The sequence below is a fragment of the Zootoca vivipara genome, chromosome 4 (genome assembly GCF_965207765.1).
Source record: "Zootoca vivipara chromosome 4, rZooViv2.hap1.1, whole genome shotgun sequence".
Classification (NCBI taxonomy): Eukaryota; Metazoa; Chordata; class Lepidosauria; order Squamata; family Lacertidae; genus Zootoca; species Zootoca vivipara.
Window position 1 is genome coordinate 36,427,053 of NC_142587.1, and position 20,968 is coordinate 36,448,020.

Consider the following 20,968-nt stretch of genomic DNA (forward strand, 5'->3'; position numbering starts at 1 on the left):
TGGCAGCCTAATCAACTTGTCATGCCATTGGCAAAAACTACACTGGAAGTATTTTAATTTTGTTTTGGACGGTGTCCAAAGGCTGGGGAGAATGTGCAATTGGACAGAGTTGTTCCGAATGCCTAAACTGCTGACAGCACATGAGGTCCCTTTATGATCTGATTGTGGCAACTTTTTGATTTGACCGATTGTGGATTCTTGTGCCAAGACCTTCCAATTTTTGTGTGTGTGTTGTTAGAGTTCATTTTGTGTGCGTCCCACGAGCTTGCTTCCAAACAAAACTCGCATATTAGCTCGTATAGGTTTGCAGGGCAAGTATTAGACATAACTTGAAGCACACACAAAAACCAGTGGTGTGTTATGGTTGTTTGGCTCAGCATAGTTGCCTCTCTCTATTTTTGTTCTGGCCTACCAGACCCAGACCCAAAGTGAGAATGTCAGCTTCCCAGATCCTCTCTTCACCCTCAAAAACACTACACAGGGGAGAATCTTTTCTGAAGTGATTTTTCCATTCTATACTTTTCTGGTATAATTTCAAAAAATTCATTCCACGGCCGTGAACTCTTATGATGGAAACGGACCTTGTTAAATGAAAACCTGCTATATGTTCTCCTCTGCTCATCTTTTATTGTTTCCTTTATTTATAAAAATCACCTTTATCTTAATACTGAATTAAGACCTCCTGTTATTCTGGCTAGGTGTGGTGAGGAATTTTTACAGATGAAAACTTCCACGCACAAAAGATTGGGAATTCAATATGAGCTTAACTGGTGGAAAAGATATGCATGTCATGTAGCATGAAAAGGTTAAACTAGCGTTGGGAACATAACTTAGAGTGAGCTAGCTATTTCTATGTCAGCAAAAGCTTGCATGCCATATACTTTTATGCTGAACTTAACATTCAGCATCAAGAAAGGCACAATGGCTTCTCAGTTTAGATATTTTATGGTTTTATACTGCTATGTGGTATCTTAATGTGATGTTGTATACCAACCTCAGAACCTATGTATTAAAGGGGGGTTATAAAATAATAATAATAATAATAATAATAATAATAATAATAATAATAAATGCTCTTAATTTGTTGTTAGTCATGCTTATTAATAATGGTAAGGTGGTTATTGTATACGAGCGGGCACTGCAACAAAATGTTGCAGTATATCGTCCCTTCTAGGAAAGAGATCCAGCTGCTCAGCCCTTGTTAGTTACTAAGGTGCCTCATAATTTAGTCCTTTACTGCTGCTAATTAAAATGGTTTCACATATTACAAGGAAGCAGAGGGAAGCGAAGTAGAAATAATGTAATATCCCCTAATTTTGTAATTCTGGCATGGAGAATAACATCTGAGTTCATGATCTGTGCTTGCTCCAAATACAGTGGAACCTCGTTTTACGTACCGTCCTCCTTACAAATGAGCTTTCGTGTGCATGCACACTTCTTCAGATATCTGAAGAAGTGTGCATGCACACGAAAGCTCATACCAATGACAAACTTAGTTGGTCTTTAAGGTGCTACTGGAAGGAATTTTTTTATTTTTTGTTTCGACTACGTCAGACCAACACGGCTACCTATTTGTAACTCCTTACGAATGCTTCGGGTTACGAGCTCTGCTAACCTGGAAGTAGATACTCCTGGTTGTGAACTTTGCCCCGGCATGTGAGTTGAAGTTGCGTGCCATTACCGTAGCGAAAGCATGCCTCATGTTAAGAATGGTTTCAGGTTACAAATGGACCTCTGTAACTAATTAAGTTTGTAACTGGAGGTACCACTCTACAGGGACATCTTATTTCATGGAAGGTGTGCTAGTTCCCACTTTGTACATTGCATTTCACTGAAATTGCAATAGGAGAAATCCGATTCAGATTTTGTTTCTTCTCCCACCGTGTCCTCAGGAAGACTAACATTGTCAGCCTACTACGCACTGAAGACATCTAAGGCTGCAAATCCTACCCTGCTTACAGGGCAGCAAACCTTGTTGAATTCAACAGGGCTTGCTTCTCTCACTTCATCTCTGTAGTACTAACTGGACTTTAATAAGATGGTACTGGGATTCAGACTTTGATGCTAAAGAATTTCATTACACACACACGAACACTTGCCTTGGCTTGAGAAATAGCTTTATTATGAAATATGCAATGTATATCTTGCCAGGATGGAGCGAGCAAGTGGAGTGACTGATGTTTTTATTTCACCTTCTGCCTGCTATTGCTTTGGTGACTGGTGACTTGATTGCACACCAGGCAAGGAAAGGCGTAATTCACAAAGGTCTTGACAAGCAGGGGTGCAGGAATGAACCGCCTGATTTCACCTGTGAAAAGCCAGGCTCCTTGTTAAACATTTTTATGCTGCGTTTGACATGTAATTCAAATTCAATCTAAATTATACAGAAAAGGGCGGTAATAAAGTTGTAAAGTATGCCAAAATGACAGGGGCTCATTTTCAGATGTTTTAAACAGATATATTTTTTCTTGCTCACCATGCCTGAATTGTTATCAGATTCTGACAAGGAAGAGGAGGGGGAGGAGGGAAAAGGCATGCATGTTTTGAGCTGTATGAAAAAAAGAAAAGAAAATGTAAAATAGCTAAACTTGGAATAAATTCATGAATGAAATTAGGCAAAGCTGAAATGTTTTTATGTCAATCTTAGGCACTACTCTCGAAGTTGTATAAATCCAGTCATATGTGGGTATCATAAAAGACTAAGAAAGAAAAAAACTTAAAACCCAAGGGCTGTGATAATAATAATTTTTATTATTATACACTGCCCATCTGGCTGGGTTTCCCCGGCCACTCTGGGCGGATTACAGCATATCTAAAAGCATAATAAAAACATCAAGCATTAAAAACAAAGGGCTGCCTTCAGGTGTCTTCTAAAAGTTGTATAATGCTTTATCTCCTTGACATCTGAAGGGAGGGTGTTCCACCCCTACCTGTGGCCCCTCTCAGTGCTATTGACCTCTGACAAAATTAAGATCTGGGAGCTGGTAAAGTATGGCTGATTTCCCTTGTCATTCCGGTAACATTTCCCTGTCGATGTGACCCTACCATGTGGCTGGATTTATATTTTGCCACATGTGAAGAAGTAGGCTCTGGTTTTGAAAGCTTACATTGCAACCCATCTGCTAGCTATCCTTTTTAAGTGCGGTATATAACAAACCTAACAGGTTTAATCCACAGAAAGATTGTGGATTAAAATTTGGCATGAGATGCATTCACAAGTTATTTATTACTTTAAAATCGCCTTCATTGTATGTAGTCAAGCTGACCTTTTGAGAATCTGACTTTTCACTTCTGCTTACGTTATTTGAGATCCCTTCAGGACTCTTCATACCTAGTATGGCTGTGGGAGCTATCGCTGGAAGAATAGTTGGGATCGGAGTGGAGCAGATGGCCTACCATCACCACGACTGGATCATCTTCCGGAACTGGTGCAGGCCAGGAGCTGACTGTGTTACCCCAGGACTTTATGCTATGGTGGGAGCTGCAGCTTGTTTAGGTACAATATGTGACTTTTCTCTTGGCTGTATGTAATGTGGTATTTAAATAGGGACACAGATGGCGCTGTGATCTAAACCACGCTTGCTGATCAGAAGGGAGATTCATTGCTGGGACCTTATTTTTAAGTTTTAAGAACTCACCATTCATGGATGTATTTACTGATGTAATGTTGCTTTATAGAAAATAGTTTTCAACCTCTATCATGCCTGTTTGTTTTTTTTTAAAAAAATAAACTTTATATTAAAAAAAATCAACATTGCTTCTGATTTAGGAATCGTAGGTTATCCTGGTATACTGCTAAAGATACCCATGTATGTTGCAAATCGTTTCCATTACCAAAGGTCCTCTCTCTTTCGACAGGCGGAGTCACCAGAATGACAGTCTCTCTTGTCGTGATCATGTTTGAGTTAACAGGAGGATTGGAGTACATAGTACCCTTGATGGCTGCAGCTGTCACTAGCAAATGGGTAGCTGATGCCTTTGGCAAAGAAGGGATCTACGAGGCACACATCCATTTGAACGGCTATCCGTTTCTGGATGCGAAGGATGAGTTCACCCACAGAACACTGGCCACTGATGTCATGAGGCCTAGGCGCGGAGAGCCGGCTCTCTCCGTCCTGACCCAAGACAGCATGACGGTAGAAGATGTGGAGACGTTAATCAAGGAGACGGACTACAACGGCTTTCCAGTGGTGGTTTCTAAGGACTCTGAACGCCTTATAGGCTTTGCACAGAGGCGGGAGTTGATTCTTGCCATAAGTAAGTATCGAGTCTGTATCGTCTAGAGATATGCTTACTGTTATAGATGACATAGAAGAAGAGGAGAGGAGTAAGAGAGCTGTGTGGGGATGAGGGATCAGGTCTCAAAAGACCTAAGCTTGGCATGTCATCTCAGTGATTCACTAGGTAGGGAGAGCGTGGAGGGCGGCCCCAGTGTTGCCTGGCCCTGCTGCCTTCACCCCTTGAGAGCAGGCTCCTTACCAATGTGTGGAAAGTGACATAGGCGACAGAGCCAGTGAGCACGTTCCTGCTGCACCGTCATGCCATTGGAATCATGTACGGGTTGAATGCCTGAGTAGGACTTATGCCATCTTTTGAAGCTTTGCTTTAAAGAGTATAGTTGGGGTTGTATCCAATGCAGCGGCAAATGTGTTCTGCAGGAGAATGCATAATCAAGTTGCTTTTAATGCCATAGTGCAGTAAATTGCTCAATCTCTTTCACGGTGAGTTTCTGCTAGTACAACTGTTGCGTTGGATTCCTAATTCCGTAACTCATCCATCAGCTAGCACAAGAGTCATTGTGCTAGTGGGCAGAGGATGTTGGGCACAACCTATCGATTCTTTCAGGATTAGCTTCATAGGATAGTTTTCCCTCTGTTATTACTTCTGTACTTCGCCAGCCTGGTGTCCTTCCAATGTTTTGAACGGCAACTCCCATCAGAAAAGATTGGCAAAAGCTGCATTACAGAAATATACTGTTTGAAGAGAGGAACCTTCAGTTTATATATGCTTCATTTCCCTCTACCTCCCTTTACCTCTTCAGGGCCCATACCTTATCCAAGTTTAAGTCTGACAAATTGGTTTTGACAAGATTATATTTGAGCTGTGGCAAATGTATGTGCGGGGGTGGGGTGGGGACTGGCGTAGGTGACAGGAAGCACATTGCAATTTCAATAAAGGGCACATTTATAATATGAAGACAGTAGAAAAGTTAATGTTTATGTGAATTGCAGTAAATTGGAAGGTGATAAAGCTTTGGATTTGGCAGTTTTAAGCCCATCGATGCTACAGGAGGCAAACAGCGTTTCTGTGCATCACGGTGTCCCATTGCACCAGAAACGGTTTAATCCTGCTGGCCACATGACCCGGAAAGCTGTCTGTGGACAAACGCTGGCTCACTTGGCCTGAAAGTGATGAGCGCCGTCCCCCATAGTTGCCTTTGACTGTACTTAACTGTCCAGGGGTCCTTTAACAGAATGCAACTGGATAGCGATGGAAAGCCTGTGTTTCTGGATTTTAAAAGTTAGAGACACATTTGTGCTCCATGATTGATGGGAAAGAAGTGTGTATAGATACAAACACACACTTGTAGTAATAAAGCCCCCTTCTTAAGATCAGCCCCAACTCAAATCAATCAAGAGGAAAAATTGTTGGCTCTAGTTAGGATATGTGTTTGAAGACAGGATATTTTTAGATGGCTTTCCGTGTCCTTGAGCTTTCATCATGCACACAGGAAATAGAAGGGAAAGGAGAGAGAGAGGGTAAAGGGCATTAGCCTCTCTCGGTGCATCCTTCCGCAATAATTGTTCAGAGGATTTCTATGCAAACATTAGAGTGGGGAGGATATAGGACTAGCCATTATTAGAATATATAGTATATAATATATACTGCAATGTAGGAACTGAGGGATGCCATTTGTTTAAGACTGTGGTGTCCAAACTTTTTTCAAAGAGGGCCAGATTTGATGAAGTGAAGGGCCGTGAGGACCAACCAAAGGGCCAACCAAAGTTGTTTACCTTTAAGGATTGAAGTTGTTGAGCTTTTGGGGGGATTTTACCCCAGGAATTAAACTGCCACAGGGGCCAGATTAAACCGACCGGATTAGGCCCCCAAGACGGACTTTGGACATGCCTGGTTTAAGAGAATTATTTTTGAAAGTCAAATAAGGACTGTTGCTACAATATAGGTGATTAAACTAATTCAGGCACATCTAAGTACTGTAATCACTTTAGGTCCTGTACACTTAAAAAAAAATGCTATTAAAGAGTCATGATTTAAATGGACCCATCCTCCATGCATTCTGATTCCTCGCCGTCGCCTTACTTCCTTGTTCAGGTAAACTTTAGATTGCTGTTTTACCTAAATTGGGGGAATATAGTTAGACTCTAAACCAGAATAGGAAGCCACAGTTTGAAATGGGTTTTCAATTCTGTTTTTGAATTGCCATTTGCTCAGTTTGAACATCATGGCAAACAATGGTTTGCCCAAACCAGGAAGTGAGAGGGTTTTAACATGTGGCAGGAAGAGGGAGGGAGGAATGGTGTGGCTGTTACATATGAATTAGGCCATGCTTTGTTTAAGGTAGTACAGTAGTTTGTTTTAGCTTGCGGAACTCACATATCCTCAACTGAGTAGTTTCTGAGTAATAAATTGATTCTGGATGCTTTCTGTGCTTAAAATATTTTCCCCATATCACCTCACCTTTCTCACTATGCTGGGTGTCATGAATTTTTGATCTCATAACATTTGAATTTATCAAGCAAGGAATGCATATTCCTTTTAACTTTACAAGTTAATGTTTGTACTCTGAAATAAATCTTTATTAAATCTACACCAATGAATCGGGTATTTACGGTTCAGTCCACTTTCAATTCAAGATGTACATTTCCCCCCTCCTTCTTTACGTATTCATTTGCATTGCTTAAAGGCCAAAAACGTGATTGCTCTCAAGCCAGATTTCATTTAAAAATATTACATTAGAGTGAGGTGAACCTATTGGATGCTGCCCACATTCTGTGTGTGTAGCAGTTAACCTGCGATGTTATGTTGACTCAAGCAAGTCATCAGTTACTCTTGCTACAAACAGGTTACAAATGTGTGTGTGTGAATTGCATAATGTCAACTCCACACCAAAATACTACTGAACAATACAAGATTGGGCCCTTAGTGCCATTCTTCAGTGACCCACCACAGCAGCTCACAGAGCCCGAGCCCCTCACAAGCTTACCAGGGCTGGGGCCAGTTGGCGTCTGTCCATTGTCCAGCAACGCCAAACAAATAAAAAGGGGTGTCTCTGACCAGACCTGATGTCAGTAGCAGTAGGCCTCTTCAAGCAAACCATGTACTGGTTCTGGGCCTGCATCACAGTACTGATACATACTTTGCAATTCATAACAGCTTAAAGGACTTTCAGGTCGCTAATTTTTCTTACTTTCATCATCTGAGGGCCTTCTTTGTGTGCCTCTTCCACGTGAGGTCCGGAGGGTGGCAACACAAGAATGGGCCTTTTCTGCAGTAGCTCCCCACTTGAGGCGTGATCTCCCCAGGGAGGTTCACCTGGCAAAAACCTTCCTCTTCAACCAGGCCTTTGGCTGATTAATATTCTACAGTTTTTTAAACGTGTTTGTGGTAAGGGTGTGGGTGTGTTATTGTTTTGCTGTTTTGTTTTAATTCTTTCCTTGCTTTTATCCTGTATTTTATTCTGTGAACCCCTGAGATCTTCTGATGAAGGTCAGCATATAGATCTAATAAATAAATAAATGAAGAATGGATGTTGCATTCATTTTAAGTGTATTTTCCCTTATCTATCCGTTACACAGAAAACGCAAGGCAGCGCCAGGATGGTGTAGTCAGCAATTCCATTATCTATTTCACTGAAGAGCCTCCGGAAGTCCCAGCAAACAGCCCTCACCCCCTGAAGCTCCGGCGTATTCTCAATCTGAGCCCCTTTACTGTCACAGACCACACGCCCATGGAAACGGTGGTAGACATTTTCCGGAAGCTTGGACTCAGGCAGTGTCTTGTCACACGCAGTGGGTAAGTAGCTGGATATATGTAACTGAGCAGGCAAAAAAGGGTCTGCAGCTAAGATGCTGGCATAATAAGTTGGAGCTATTTTGCCCTGCTCATTGGAATTGTTAGATTTTCGTAGGCTGTCCACATAAATAATAACCTAGTAGAGAACCACTTCAGACAACCTAGCTCGATTCATACTATTTATGACTAGAAAATTATTGTTTGTTTCTGAAAAATTATGGATGGCCTGGGTGAGTCTTCAGGCTAAGAAGCTGAAGGAAAGTCAGGAGCAGCTGGCTGAAACAAATGCCACTAGTTTCCAAACCTACTTCTACAAAGAAAGGTTGGGGATATGGAGGGATGCAGAGGCGAATACATTTATTGGGGAATGAAAACAAAAACAACCCTGTGACCTGCTATAATTGTAATACAATGATACTTTGTAAAAAATAATGATTATGGAACAGTGAATTAATCCATATGGAAAGTGAACATGATGATGATGATGATAATAATAATAATAATAATAATAATAATATACTTATACAACGCCCATCTGCCTGGCCCTCCCCAGCCACTCTGGATGGATCCCAACAGAATATTAAAAACACAATAAAACAACAAACATTAAAAACTTCCCTAAACAGGGCTGCCCTCGGATATCTTTTAAAAGTCAGATAGTTGTTTATTTCCTTGACATCTGATGGGAGGGTGTTCCACAGGGCGGGCGCCACTACCAAGAAGGCCCTCTGCCTGGTTCCCTGTAACCTCACACCTTGCAGGGAGGGAACCGCCAGAAGGCCCTCGGCGCTGGACCTCAGTGTCCGGGCTGAACGATGGGGGTGGAGAGATGCTCCTTCAGGTATACTGGACCAAGGCTGTTTAGGGCTTTAAAGCACCAACACTTTGAATTGTGCTCGGAAGCATATTGGGAGCCAATGGTGTTACCGGTAGAGCCAGATTCAGAATGCAAGAGTCCATAATATTTTCAGCGTCAGCATCCCTTGTGAGAGAGAGAAATGGGTGGACAGCCCAGCTTTTGCACCACAGACTTCTGATAACATGTGAACTGGGACTCCTGTGCCAATGCAACTTCCATTTTTCTTTATTTGAGTGAGATAAAACATTTTAAGTGGGGCCTCCTATGTGAACAGGCATTAGCATGGAGGTTTCCACTTGCATGTTCTTGGAAGGGAGAACAGGCAAGGGCAGGTGCTGGTAATGTACAAATTTGGGCCTGACAGGTTACCAAAGATTCTTTATCACTAGTTCCCTTTGAAAATATTTTTCCTTCATGCTCATAGTCGTGCACCCCTCTCTCTCCTGACGAGAGCAGCATTCATAATGCATGTAATTAAACTGTGGCTATAGACAGCACGACTGCCAAATATTTTGCTGCTGGGGAGGAGTGCCAGCAGAATGTCATTGTTAGCAAATGTTTTGCTTGTGTGTTGAGCCTCTAGCTAGATTTAACTGCGCCTAAAGTGCTTATGAAAATCCTGAACTGAATGACAAATGAAGGGAATTAACCAGCGGAGGTTTGTTTTTCCACGAACGGAAAGTGCACATGACTTAGGAACCTACAGGAAGGTGAGGAATTAAAAATAAGAGGCAGAAGCTAACTCGAGTGAAACCGTGACCTTGCGAGGAATGCAGAGTATGTCCCTCAGAAGCTCAAATTGGATTCTAAACAGTCTGAAGTCACGATTCAGGCCAAGCTTCAGTGGTGGAACAACTGATGTACCTGGCTATAAAGTACATTTTCAAGGTTGGATGCGTTGAGTGCTCATTTCACAGTTGAAGTAGAAGGCAAGGTGGTATTGAAGAGTGACTTCTAAACCCAACAGCTCATACTTTTCTGATACAATGTAAACTCTCTGGCTCTTGAGGAATTCACCAGATACTCCAGGGCAGATGTTTTCAACCTTTTCGAGTCCACGAATCCCTTGACCAACTACATTTTTTTCTGCAGCACCCCTTTGGGGCTCAGGGGCCCAGTTATCTCACCCCTTGCCTAAAGAGCTGGCAGCCTCTCACCCCTTTTCAAACACCCTTCCTTGGGGAGTGTTCCCTCAGCCTGCTCTCCTCTCCCCTCTCTTTGGGAATCCTCTGAGCAGGTGCTGCTGCTGCACTGTGAGGAGGTAAACTACAGTTCCCATGATCCTTTGGGGAAAATTCCTGTGCTAAATTGCTATATGACCAAATGTGTCAGTAAATTCAGAGAGCTATTATTGCCGTATCCTGTTAAATAAGGCACACTGATTTTTTGAGAGCCATTTCCCAGACATTGTGTCTGAAAGCTGACCTTTGTATCCAAGTCCCAGTATTGGTGGGAGATATTTCTTATTACATTTCCCCCTGTCTTCTTTACTAGAAAGTTAGAAATCTTTAACTTTCCTTTGTTGATTATTGGTAGGTTGTCTAAAAATTGACAATTTGATCTATGTTCAAAATTTGGCAGTTAACCTACAAGGAAATGTTGTTTCCCAGCAGTAAACTGTTTATAAATCAGCATTGATTTAAATCCCCCCACCTTGTTGGAGTAAGTTTCTGAATGATTCTGCTGTTTTGTTGTTGCCTACAAGCTATTGTGGTGTTTACATTTCTGCAACTGACATGGCAGCCTACAGCTGAAACATGAATAAACTCGTATGTGATTGTGTACAAATGGTGAAATGGAATAATCCTTGAGAGATTGCATCCGGTTTTTTTCCAGGGGGTTGTGGGGGATAAAATCTAGTTGCCTTCAAGAAATCTTTCATTTAAGATGCCCATCAATACTTGGTTCAAAGGCCTTAGGCTGCAAGTCATTTGAGATTCTTGTATGCATCCATCTCCTTGTGGTCTGGCTTGGACTGAGCTCAGCTTGTTGTGGCCTACAGGCCAGAAACTATTCCAGAAAGAGGTTTGAGAGATGATGTCAGGTGGCATAAGTTCTTACTTGCCCAAGGACCAGCCTTACCTAGCATACATTCAGGAATGCAGCTAGAGGAACTACGGCAGATTTATCATTTTGCCAAATGTGGTGGGGAAAACCCAGAGTAAAAGCATGGTTATGTGTATGGTATGGTATGGTATGGTATGGTATGGTATGGTATTGTGAGTTTTCTTCAGCAACCTGTGTATTCATTAGCGGGAATCAGTTTTCTAATATTCCAATTTTCTGGTTTTTTAAAAATTGCTCTGTTTCTTTATAGTGAAGTTCTGCCTGCAGCAGAATTTGAGAAGCAGATGAGACAGACTCATGATTAATGACCTTTTCTGTTTCTTTCCTTCTCTTCTTCTCTAGGAGGCTTCTGGGCATCATAACAAAAAAGGATGTGTTAAGGCATATGGCTCAAATGGCTAATCAGGACCCTGAATCCATCATGTTTAACTAGGCTGATCTCAGAGGACAGGCCGGGATCTAAGCTTTCAAGGGAACTTTACTGGACTAATAGATGTGGATTTTGTACAGTACTTCATTTTCGTTTCGTTTCGTTTTGTTAAAATGAGATTTAAATAAGTTGGAATCATATCCAGGGCAGAACCAAAGGAAAATGCTGACGGGGGGGGGGGGGGAGCGCAAATGCAACGTTAGAGTTTGGAAATGCTGTCCACCTGCAGATGAGCTTGGGCTAAACGCTAACTCTTGTAGCGTTCCCATGGTGAGTTTCCAGTTCTTCCCTTCCGTGGTAGTTTCCTCAGGAGCCATCATCACCTAGTTGTTTTCCCTGACCCCTTTGCACATAAACTCTGATGGGGGGGGGCAGAAACTCTACTACATGATCAGCCTTGAGTCAAAATGTGAGTGCTGTGATAAAGTGTGTGGGAGGGGAGGATGAGGAGGAAGTCACCAAGAGGTTTGATCCCACAGAATTACATATAAGTAGCAACCAAGGTACTTATAACTGCTTGGTTGGTGCATGCATAGGTGTGAAATGGTTTGTGTTGAAAAGGAATGGGAAGCATGGAGGAATGCCACCAACTCGATAGGGTGATGTAGAAAAATAGCAAGCATCTTTATAAATACAGTATTAAGACAAATGCAAAAACGTTGTGTTCAAAACAACTGTGTGCTAGCCATGTTTTTTCTCTCTCTCCTAAGTTTAGCACTTATTTGTTAATGGATTATGCTAAAGTATTTTCAGGAAATGTATAATTTTATGAAAAATGTATTGCTTTTGCCTATTTTTTTAGATAGACAAAATAGATTTAAAGCTGTGCTTCAGTTGACTTTCAGCATTGTAAAACTGGTTTCGTTTACTAAATTTTGTCCAACCTAAATTCTCACGTTCATTTTTGATGTGATGAAATTGCCATGATGTGACTTCTGACTGTCATTTTTACATGGTGAATATTTCTTCTCATTGGCTGCATTTGCATGTAATGCTAAACTTTGGTTTAACACTGCATGCGCAGGCTGGAATGAGCAAGAATACGACTTGGGTCATGCTTCTCCTTCTCTTACAGAATCCCAGTTTGCATGAACCAGGGATCATGATTTACAAGTAGTTTTGGTCAGTTTTGAAGCAACCTGGCTTTTACATTAACCAGAAGTTGATTTTGAAAAAAACAAACCATGACCTCTGTTTCATATGCAACTGCAAGCAAGGACTTTTATGTAAGCAGAACTAAACACTGCCCAAGCCCTCATCTTGTCTATGCAGGAGGAAGAGAGGAGAGTGCATGAGTTTATTTATGTAATGCTAAACCATGCAAACTGGGCCACTGTTTCCACAGTGGTAAAATCTACAATTGACTACATTCTGGAGATTTTATCACAGTTTTTCCAAGCTCATGGCATGTGAAAGTTGAACCATAGCCACATCTCTTGGTCATGAAAGATAATGGGAAATTAGCTTCAGTATTTTTATCAATAGGATTTTTTTAATCCTTCTTAATGCACAGCAAAGTTGTTAATATTTATTACTTCTCTATGCAAATATTGCATCATTTTTTGGTTTACGCCACAGTGTTTTTTTTGCAGTGTAAAATACTTTGTAAACCATGTTTTCTGTGTAATGAACGCACTTCTGTACCAGTTCTAGCTACTTTCTTATTCCTCCAGTTGGAAGTTCTTTGCGCAGACTTGAAGGTTCTAACACTCTGTTACAGCAGAGATAATCTCCGCATCTTCTTGGGCACAAGAGTCATATGGAAAGTTTTATCTCGTTAAAGAAAGGTAGAAAAATGTTTTGTGATATTCAGTTCTCGTTTTATTATGGCTTCTTTGGCTGATATTGTTTACTACTGGAACAGAGGTAGCAAAATGGTGCCTTTCAGATGTTGCTGGATTACAACTCCCATCATCTCCAGCCAGCGGTCAGGGATGATGGGAGTTGTAGTCTATGACACCAGGAGATCACCATGTTGGATAGCCTTGTACTAGAAGAATGTGAGACACTAAAAATATCTCTCAGAACTCCACATACTTGGAAAAGTAGAGACACTACAGAACAGCTTTGCAAATTGGTAAATGTGGACTCCTTGGACTGTAATTCCATCAACATCAATGAGTACTTTGGTTTAAATTGCTTGTGGATGGTTGAACAATGCATTTATACGGCATCTACTGTATTTGTGGGTATGCTGTGGGCTATGCCTAACAATTACCTTACTCCAATGCTCATGACCTGGAGATTAAATTGCTTATAACAGCATGGAAGTGGCATTTAAGAAACATCGGTGCATGGCAGTCACAAGAACCATGAAACAAGACTTGGGCCAAAGTGGTCAGTACATAGTTTTTCATCAGCTTGGGAGTGGGGTGGAACAAAAATGGCACCCAAAGATAGTAATAATTTTCCCAAGTGTGACACACCATTATTGGGGCGCGGGGCGCGGAATGCCTAACTCGTTTGAAAATTATCCCTATCCACGGCAGACAAATGGACCTGCAAACGTGGGTTGAGGGAACGTGACCTAGCTATCTTCATATTTTAATGTGACTGCCTGAACAAGCCACAATGCAAACATTTTAAAACTGAAGTCCAAGCCTTTATTAGGTAGCCAAGTTAGCAATGGGTCATAAATTGTAGAAAAACACACACTCTCAAAGTTAAGTTTTCTAAAAGTCAAAACCTATAGTTCTGAACAGCGCATGGAACCAAATACGGATTAAATAATATCATATTGTAGAACAGCCCCAGACATTAAGTATAGGAAGAGGAAATCTGATGCTAAGGCCGATCTGATAAGCACATTGTTCAAAGTATAGCTTGCAAGAGTGAGGTATGATATAATAGTCAGTAGTGATGATGTGGGTCCCTTTAAAAACCTCAGTTTTCTAGCTCACAATTTTACTACAAGCACCATAACACTATTTATTTGGGTGTATGTATTAAGGGTGTGCACGAGCCACAAGATTCAGTTTTTCTCTGTAACTTTGGGAGGCATCTCGACCTGTTTCAGAGCAGCTCTTTGTCATTCAGTTCACTGCGATTAAATCCTAGAAGGTACCTCCTGTCACTCACTCCCCATTCAAGCTCAAAATGTTTCCCTAGTCAGTTTGATTCCGCATAAAATAAAATGATAAAATAAAATAAAGTGGTTGTTTTACAAATGCAGCGTTTTGTGGGGCATCCAAATCAACAGAGTAGCTCGGGACTTTAGGGAGCCCAACTCAATGAAATGCCCGTTCTCAGAATATAGTTTTGCATTTCTGAATTCCAAACACAGGAGAAAAGGACTCACTGAAATGTCTATTTGCTAGTTTACATGTAGGTAAAACTTGCATGTACTCACAAGAGGTCCACACAGAGGAATTTGGTACATGCTTATTAACAAAGAGGTGTACATTTTTATGTAGATACATTTTACATCTCTTGGTTAATATATATTAACTGTTGAAACTGCCTCATATTATACCAGGTGTGCATAAATCTTATTTCATTTCATTTATAGGTTTCTCTTTTAAAATTAAAATAAGAAAGTGGCTTACACAAAAATACTAATAGCAATAAAATGCAGCATCTTAAAAAGGGAACACGAATTAATGCCACTTTATTTTGGAAGGCTTGTATTTTTACTACTCAGCAACTCAATTTTGAATAGAGGGGCAAATGATCTACCTCCTCTCTGAATTTATCTGTAATTTATGTTCTGGCTATTGAGAACTATTTATCCTCTGTACAGGTCTCCTGTCCTTGAAATATAGGGAGGAAAATAAATTTTAATTTGGGATGTACGTGTAATCTACTTTATACATTAGGGAGTAAGAAAATAAATTGTATCTAGAAGCAAATTACGTTTTCCATCGTTAAGCACAAAGATCGTCCCTTTTTTTTGCAGATGCTGAGACTTTATTTAAAAAATCTGCATCCACCAAGTGAAATTAATATTTGTAAGTATTTTAAATTTGCCTTTTTCCCCTTTCACTTATGCCATTCATAATAGTATGACATTTTCAAGTCTGAATTTTTTTATCTTCAGAAGTTGAATATAAAAACCAGAGATTTTGGGGCTTTTTTGACACTGAGAAATGTCAAATATGATTTGTAAATGGAGAACTGTTAAATACTAATTACCATTGAACATTATCTCATAGTTAACCCTGTAAGATTAAAAATGCTGCTGCATTCAAAGGCTGTCAAATGTGAAATACTGCAGCCATCAAGTGGTTTTCAATCCTGTTCTGCAGGTAAGGAAGGATATAAGGGGAACCTGAAGATCAATAATAACAGACAGGCTCTCCTGGTAGATAGCTAGCCAACCACTGCTCATCTTTTATGAATTGCACACTACAAAGGATGGTTGGGGGGCTGAGGAACTCTTGAATCCCTTAAATCTGGCCTAGAAGCTTTTGTAATGTACGGAAGTTGCAGATATGCAATGCTTTTTTTTTTGTCAGACAGGACAAGGTAGAAAATGTTCCCTGAGAATCTGAAAACCACAGTGCTATATTATCACATATCAGATAACAATACATTAACATCCTTGGTATCTGTGTGCATCAATTGCCAAACATTGTCAAATACTAATTCTGTCATTGGATACAAAAATCAAACATGTTTGCTTGACATAGTGCCACTATGAAGCTTTCTCCCTACAAATTTCATTTGGGGGGGGGGATTCACAGTGGAGAGTTATGCAGAGAAAAGTCCAGTTGAAATTAATCTATCAGTTGATAAAATGTGTCTAATCAATTTATCCAGAGACAGATGAAAGCATTAAACAAAAAACAACCCAGCCTCTTAACAATCCAGAGCCTTGTGTGTCAAAGGATTTATTATTTGGGGAATTCCCCCCATCACAGGCAAAGGATGGAAGTCTGTAATGACATGTGACTCTGGCCTGTGCTCTCACTGCCCTTATTTTTGCATGCAGATAAAAGTGACATAAAGATTGTCAGCATTAGCCATATTGGTCAATGAATATTTGCTGGCTAATAAATTTTGTTTCTAAAAATTCTTTACACAATTATCAGCTAGTGTTAATTTTCTGTCTGTATATTATTGCACAGCAGAGCTCAATAATTTCTGGAAGGACTCAATAATATATTGATCCAATTCCCTTGTTATTTAATTGATTCTGAGGATCAAAATTGTGTTGTCACTGAGCACGGTTGACTTAAGACTGAGATTGATCAGGAAAAGTGTATTTAATTTATGCCAATGCAGTACATTACATGATTTTTAATACATGAAAATGAGATTATGTCAGATTAAACGGGTGAATAAACATTTGATAATGATTGATGAATGGTTGGTACTCAATTTTATGCTATGCATGTTTTGGATGTACCTAACTGATAAAGCTGCTAACATGAGTTTGACTAAATTGCGGGAGGCAGTGGAAGACAGGAGTGCCTGGTGTGCTCTGGTCGATGGGGTCACGAAGAGTCACGACTAAACGACCACCACAACAACAACAACTGATAAAGCATAAGATTTTACTTTCCCATGAAGTGACAAAAAACATAGGAATGAATAATGTAGTACACAAATTTATTTATTAGAATAACAGCATAATAAAAGTAATATTTTTAATAAAAGTAATTATGAAAATCAGCATGAAAAGAAATCCTGCCTCAATCTGGCTTTGTGGTCAAATGTACCCCAAGAGATATTAAGTATGACACCATTTGTAAGTGAAAATAATAATTAAAAATGTTTTAAATAAGACTGTCATTTTCCAGTAAAACAGTATGGGTGTGGGGCTGCGTGTCATTTCTTAATTTTTCTGCCTGCACTTGAGAGTTCTTTCTAATGAGAGGAAAGCAAAGCTAAAATTATCTGAGACGTTTCCTTAGAATGTAAGTACTGGGCCTGGCATGCCAAGAACAATTTAAAATTGTTAAGGATTAGACATTTCATCACATAGTCCTGCTTCACAAGTTTACTATGAGCAAAAGATAGCCACATGCCATTGGCAAGTGAAAAGATTAATGCCTTTCCTACCTGATCCTGAGGCTCTTGGACTGAAGAGTGCCTCTGAGCCCATGAGCAATAGCTTCTAAAATTCCACTAGGAGAAAAACCTAGTGGAAATTGCATTGTTAGTTCCTTTTTAATGTACTCTGGCCACTTGGGGTATCCAGTCCAGCCCGGTTCTAGAGCAGTGAAAGAGACAAAAAGCTGCTGTATCCTTACCCATTTACTCTGGAACAAAGTGCTCTTCAGCTCAGCTTGGTAGAGCATGAGTCTTAATATGAGAGTTGTAGGTCCGAGCCTCATATTGGGTGAAAGCTTCCTGCATTGCAGGCGGTTGGACTAGGTGTCCCTGGTGGCCCCTTCCAACTCTACAATTCCATGATTCCATGATTCTTGTGTCCGTCCGTCCCCCCCACTTCCCACCTTTCCATCCCTTTCATGTACAACTCCTTTGCCTCTTTCCACTCTGAAAGTAGAGCAATGAGGATTCTCATCTGAATTCTAGCACAGCCTCATTTATTTCTCTTCAGAACAGGAAGTAGTCTCCAAAGGTGGTTAAACATTCACCCAAGGGACTAATCCAGTTCAAAGTGTAACCTCTGATGGTGCAGAATTATTAACATAAATCATTTGCTTCCTGAGAAGCTAGCCTATGGTTAGACGACTATCCCTCAGAAGCATACAGTCACTAGATTATTATTATAGATCTGCATTTTGGATGGCATTAGCATACAGAGATCAGAACAACTCTAAATAGAAGGCAAAATACCCTTTTCATTTTTAGCCCACTCTTTCTGCTTTCGCCACTCATTCTTCCCAGCACTACTACTACTTCCCAGCCATGACTAAAGGCAAAGGAAGGAAGAAGGAAGGACAGAGAAATAACACTGCTGTTAGTTCTTCCCAGGCCAGAAGTGGTTAATTGAGTAGCTTTTTGTGGCCGTCCTGTCAACAGGCTGCATTTTGGAAAGAACAAAACAATGTTAGCACACATAGCGCCCTGGGTGTGTGTGTGTTTCCAATAGGCCCTGCCCTCCATCTCTGGCTTGCATGGTCTTATGAAGAATTTATGCATGATCTGTCCTTTGTTATGGAAACACATATTTTAAAGATTAAGTAGCTTGTCTTAATCCAAGCAGAGTTGGCTGAAAGCTCAGGAGAGAGAAAAAAAGTTAGAAGCAACTAAGTACTCTTTCTCCAGACTGCTAAATAGGTTACAATCAATTCTTCTAAGTGCGGGAATCACTTGCTTCTGTCAAATATGTGTTCCCATCACCCACCATCAAGCAACACTCCACTCCCCCCCCCGATTTTCATATTTACGTTGTTTGCTGGTGAGTTCCATTATGAGGAATGTGGCCCCCGCAGTGCATCAAAATGGGAATATTAAATTCTTACAGCAGGGTGAGATATCTGGGGAGAAGAGTGGGTGGGAATGCAATATGACCAGAGCAATAATTCATGTTTCCTTGCCTTGGCTGTTTGATGCTTCACAGTGTTCCTGTTATGAATATATCATTTCTACCAAGAGCTGCCAATATGGGTCAGCATGCTAATTGGGAAGGCCGTGATACTCGAATGCTGAGGTTGTGACATCACTTGAAGTGATTTCTGAGTGCTTAAGTAATGCATTCAGGGACAAGGCGGTGAGAATTAGTGGGTGGAACAGACTGTGCCATGGAATGCAATGAGTTCAAATAATTTAAGTTAGTGAGCGGTTTGGGTTGAACATGTTGGTATTTCATAATTCTGAGCCCAGCCACAGGAAAAGGGTGTTCCCCTCTCCCAGGCTTTTTCACTTAGGGGACAAATCCATGTGGTTTACAAAGGAAAGCCAGAGGAAGGGGAGATGACTTTATTTATTTATATTGTTCTAAAAGCTAGTTTTTTTAAAATTGAGGAAGAAGGCCCTTTCTGATGCTTGGGTCCATGCAAGATAACAAAATGGCTGATCGTTTTCAGTACGTCCCATGACTAAAATGGCATTTCTCTCCTGAGAACTCTTAATTCTGTCAGCACAATTCCATATCTCATTTCTCAGAAGTAAATTCCACTATAGCCAATGGGGTAAGTGTGGGCAGGCTTGCATACAATAAGTAGAACTGTAACCAGCAAAATTCTTTGCAGGAGTCTTACAAGAATGGGTGGGCAGGCAGGCACCATTATAATATTCAAAACCAATATGCTTTTGCATGTGGGAAACTTACAATACCACACAAAATTCTTCAAGTAGCGTTTTCTCTGACAAAGTAACTTGAGTTTTTCACATGGGGCTTGTTTTTGCCCAAGCCACCTCCACAGGTAAAATTGACACAGTATAGTCACTATACTGCAGGCATCCCCAAACTCGGCCCCCCCAGCTGATTTGGGACTACAATTCCCATCATCCCTGCCCACTGGTCTTGTTAGCTAGGGATGATGAGAATTGTAGTCCCAAAACAGCTGGAGGGCCAAATTTGGGGATGCCTGCACTATAATGACTAGATGAAGATTTTTGAATTGGCAAGCCTTTCCTTTAACAGTTCCTCATTCTTAATTGTTTTCCCCTGAAAAAGCATGTAGGATAGGTAGTCTGAGCATTCAAAACAAACAACAGCCTGTCTGTGTAACCAAGCAACCAGAATACTTGCGTGTCTTCCTAACCTGAAGTTTACTATTTCCATAAAGCAAACTCCAGGCAGCTGGCATGACACAATCATGATTTTTTCCCCCTTTACTCTGATTTCTTTGGTTAATAATGTGCAGCAAACCTAAAGAAGCTGGAACGTATAGTGACACTTCTTGCTGCCAGCAACCCAGAAACTCTCATCTTCCTTCCACTTCCTTCCAGAAACCAGTGAATCAATTTGGACGTTTGTATTACTTATTTCCATTTATCTTTATCTATGTAGAAAATAGCAACCTAGTTCTATGCCTCAAAAGTATATAGACTATTGCTTTGAAATGTCTTTGTGATAGATTAAAATAATAATGAAAGAGCCCTTTTGGTGGCCTTCTGGTTATAGTCCAGGCATCCCCAACCTGTGGCCCTCCTTATGTATTGGCCTACAACTCCATGATCCCTAGCTAACATCAGGTATGATGGGAATTGTAGTGCAAAACATCTGGAGGGCCGAAGGTTGAGGATGCCTGTTATAGTCCAATGATGACTCACCTGTGGCCCTCCAGATGTCGCTGAACTGTGTCTCCTATCATCCCTGGCCATTAGCTATGCCGGCTAAGGTTGATGGGAATTGTAGTTCAGCAACACCTGGAGCTCCACAGGTTCCCCATCATTGCTATATCCCTTTTAATTTCATGTCACAACTTTATCAATGGCCAAGGAAATTGAGGACCTTGGTTTAAAATCTAAGAATAAAATTTGGTTTACATGTTGAACGGATGATTGTACCCATCTTCAAATGGATAAATAAAATGAAAACACAGCACAATTCAGCAGCAGCACCCCTGAAAGCACAGATTATCTCCAACATGCAACTGACTTTTATTATGATACCTCCTTTTTCAAGTATGAATGCCTGCTTGCCCTCCACACTTGTTTCCAGAGGTTAAACTTCAGGCAATGCACAAAAAAATCCCCCGAACAATGGGGCATCAAGACGA

General features: G+C 40.7%; 1 protein-coding gene across 1 annotated transcript in view; it reads left to right on the forward strand.

Moving 5' to 3' along the window:
- Positions 1-13,188, forward strand: part of CLCN4 (Cl-/H+ antiporter 4) — a 31,431-nt gene extending 18,243 nt beyond the window's left edge. Inside the window, exons 9-12 of the mRNA XM_035115114.3 lie at positions 3,310-3,496; positions 3,859-4,257; positions 7,818-8,034; positions 11,303-13,188. Coding sequence (XP_034971005.3) covers positions 3,310-3,496; positions 3,859-4,257; positions 7,818-8,034; positions 11,303-11,393 — 894 coding nt within the window. The 3' untranslated portion in view covers positions 11,394-13,188. The remainder of the gene's footprint in view (positions 1-3,309; positions 3,497-3,858; positions 4,258-7,817; positions 8,035-11,302) is intronic.
- The last annotated feature ends 7,780 nt before the right edge of the window (positions 13,189-20,968 follow it).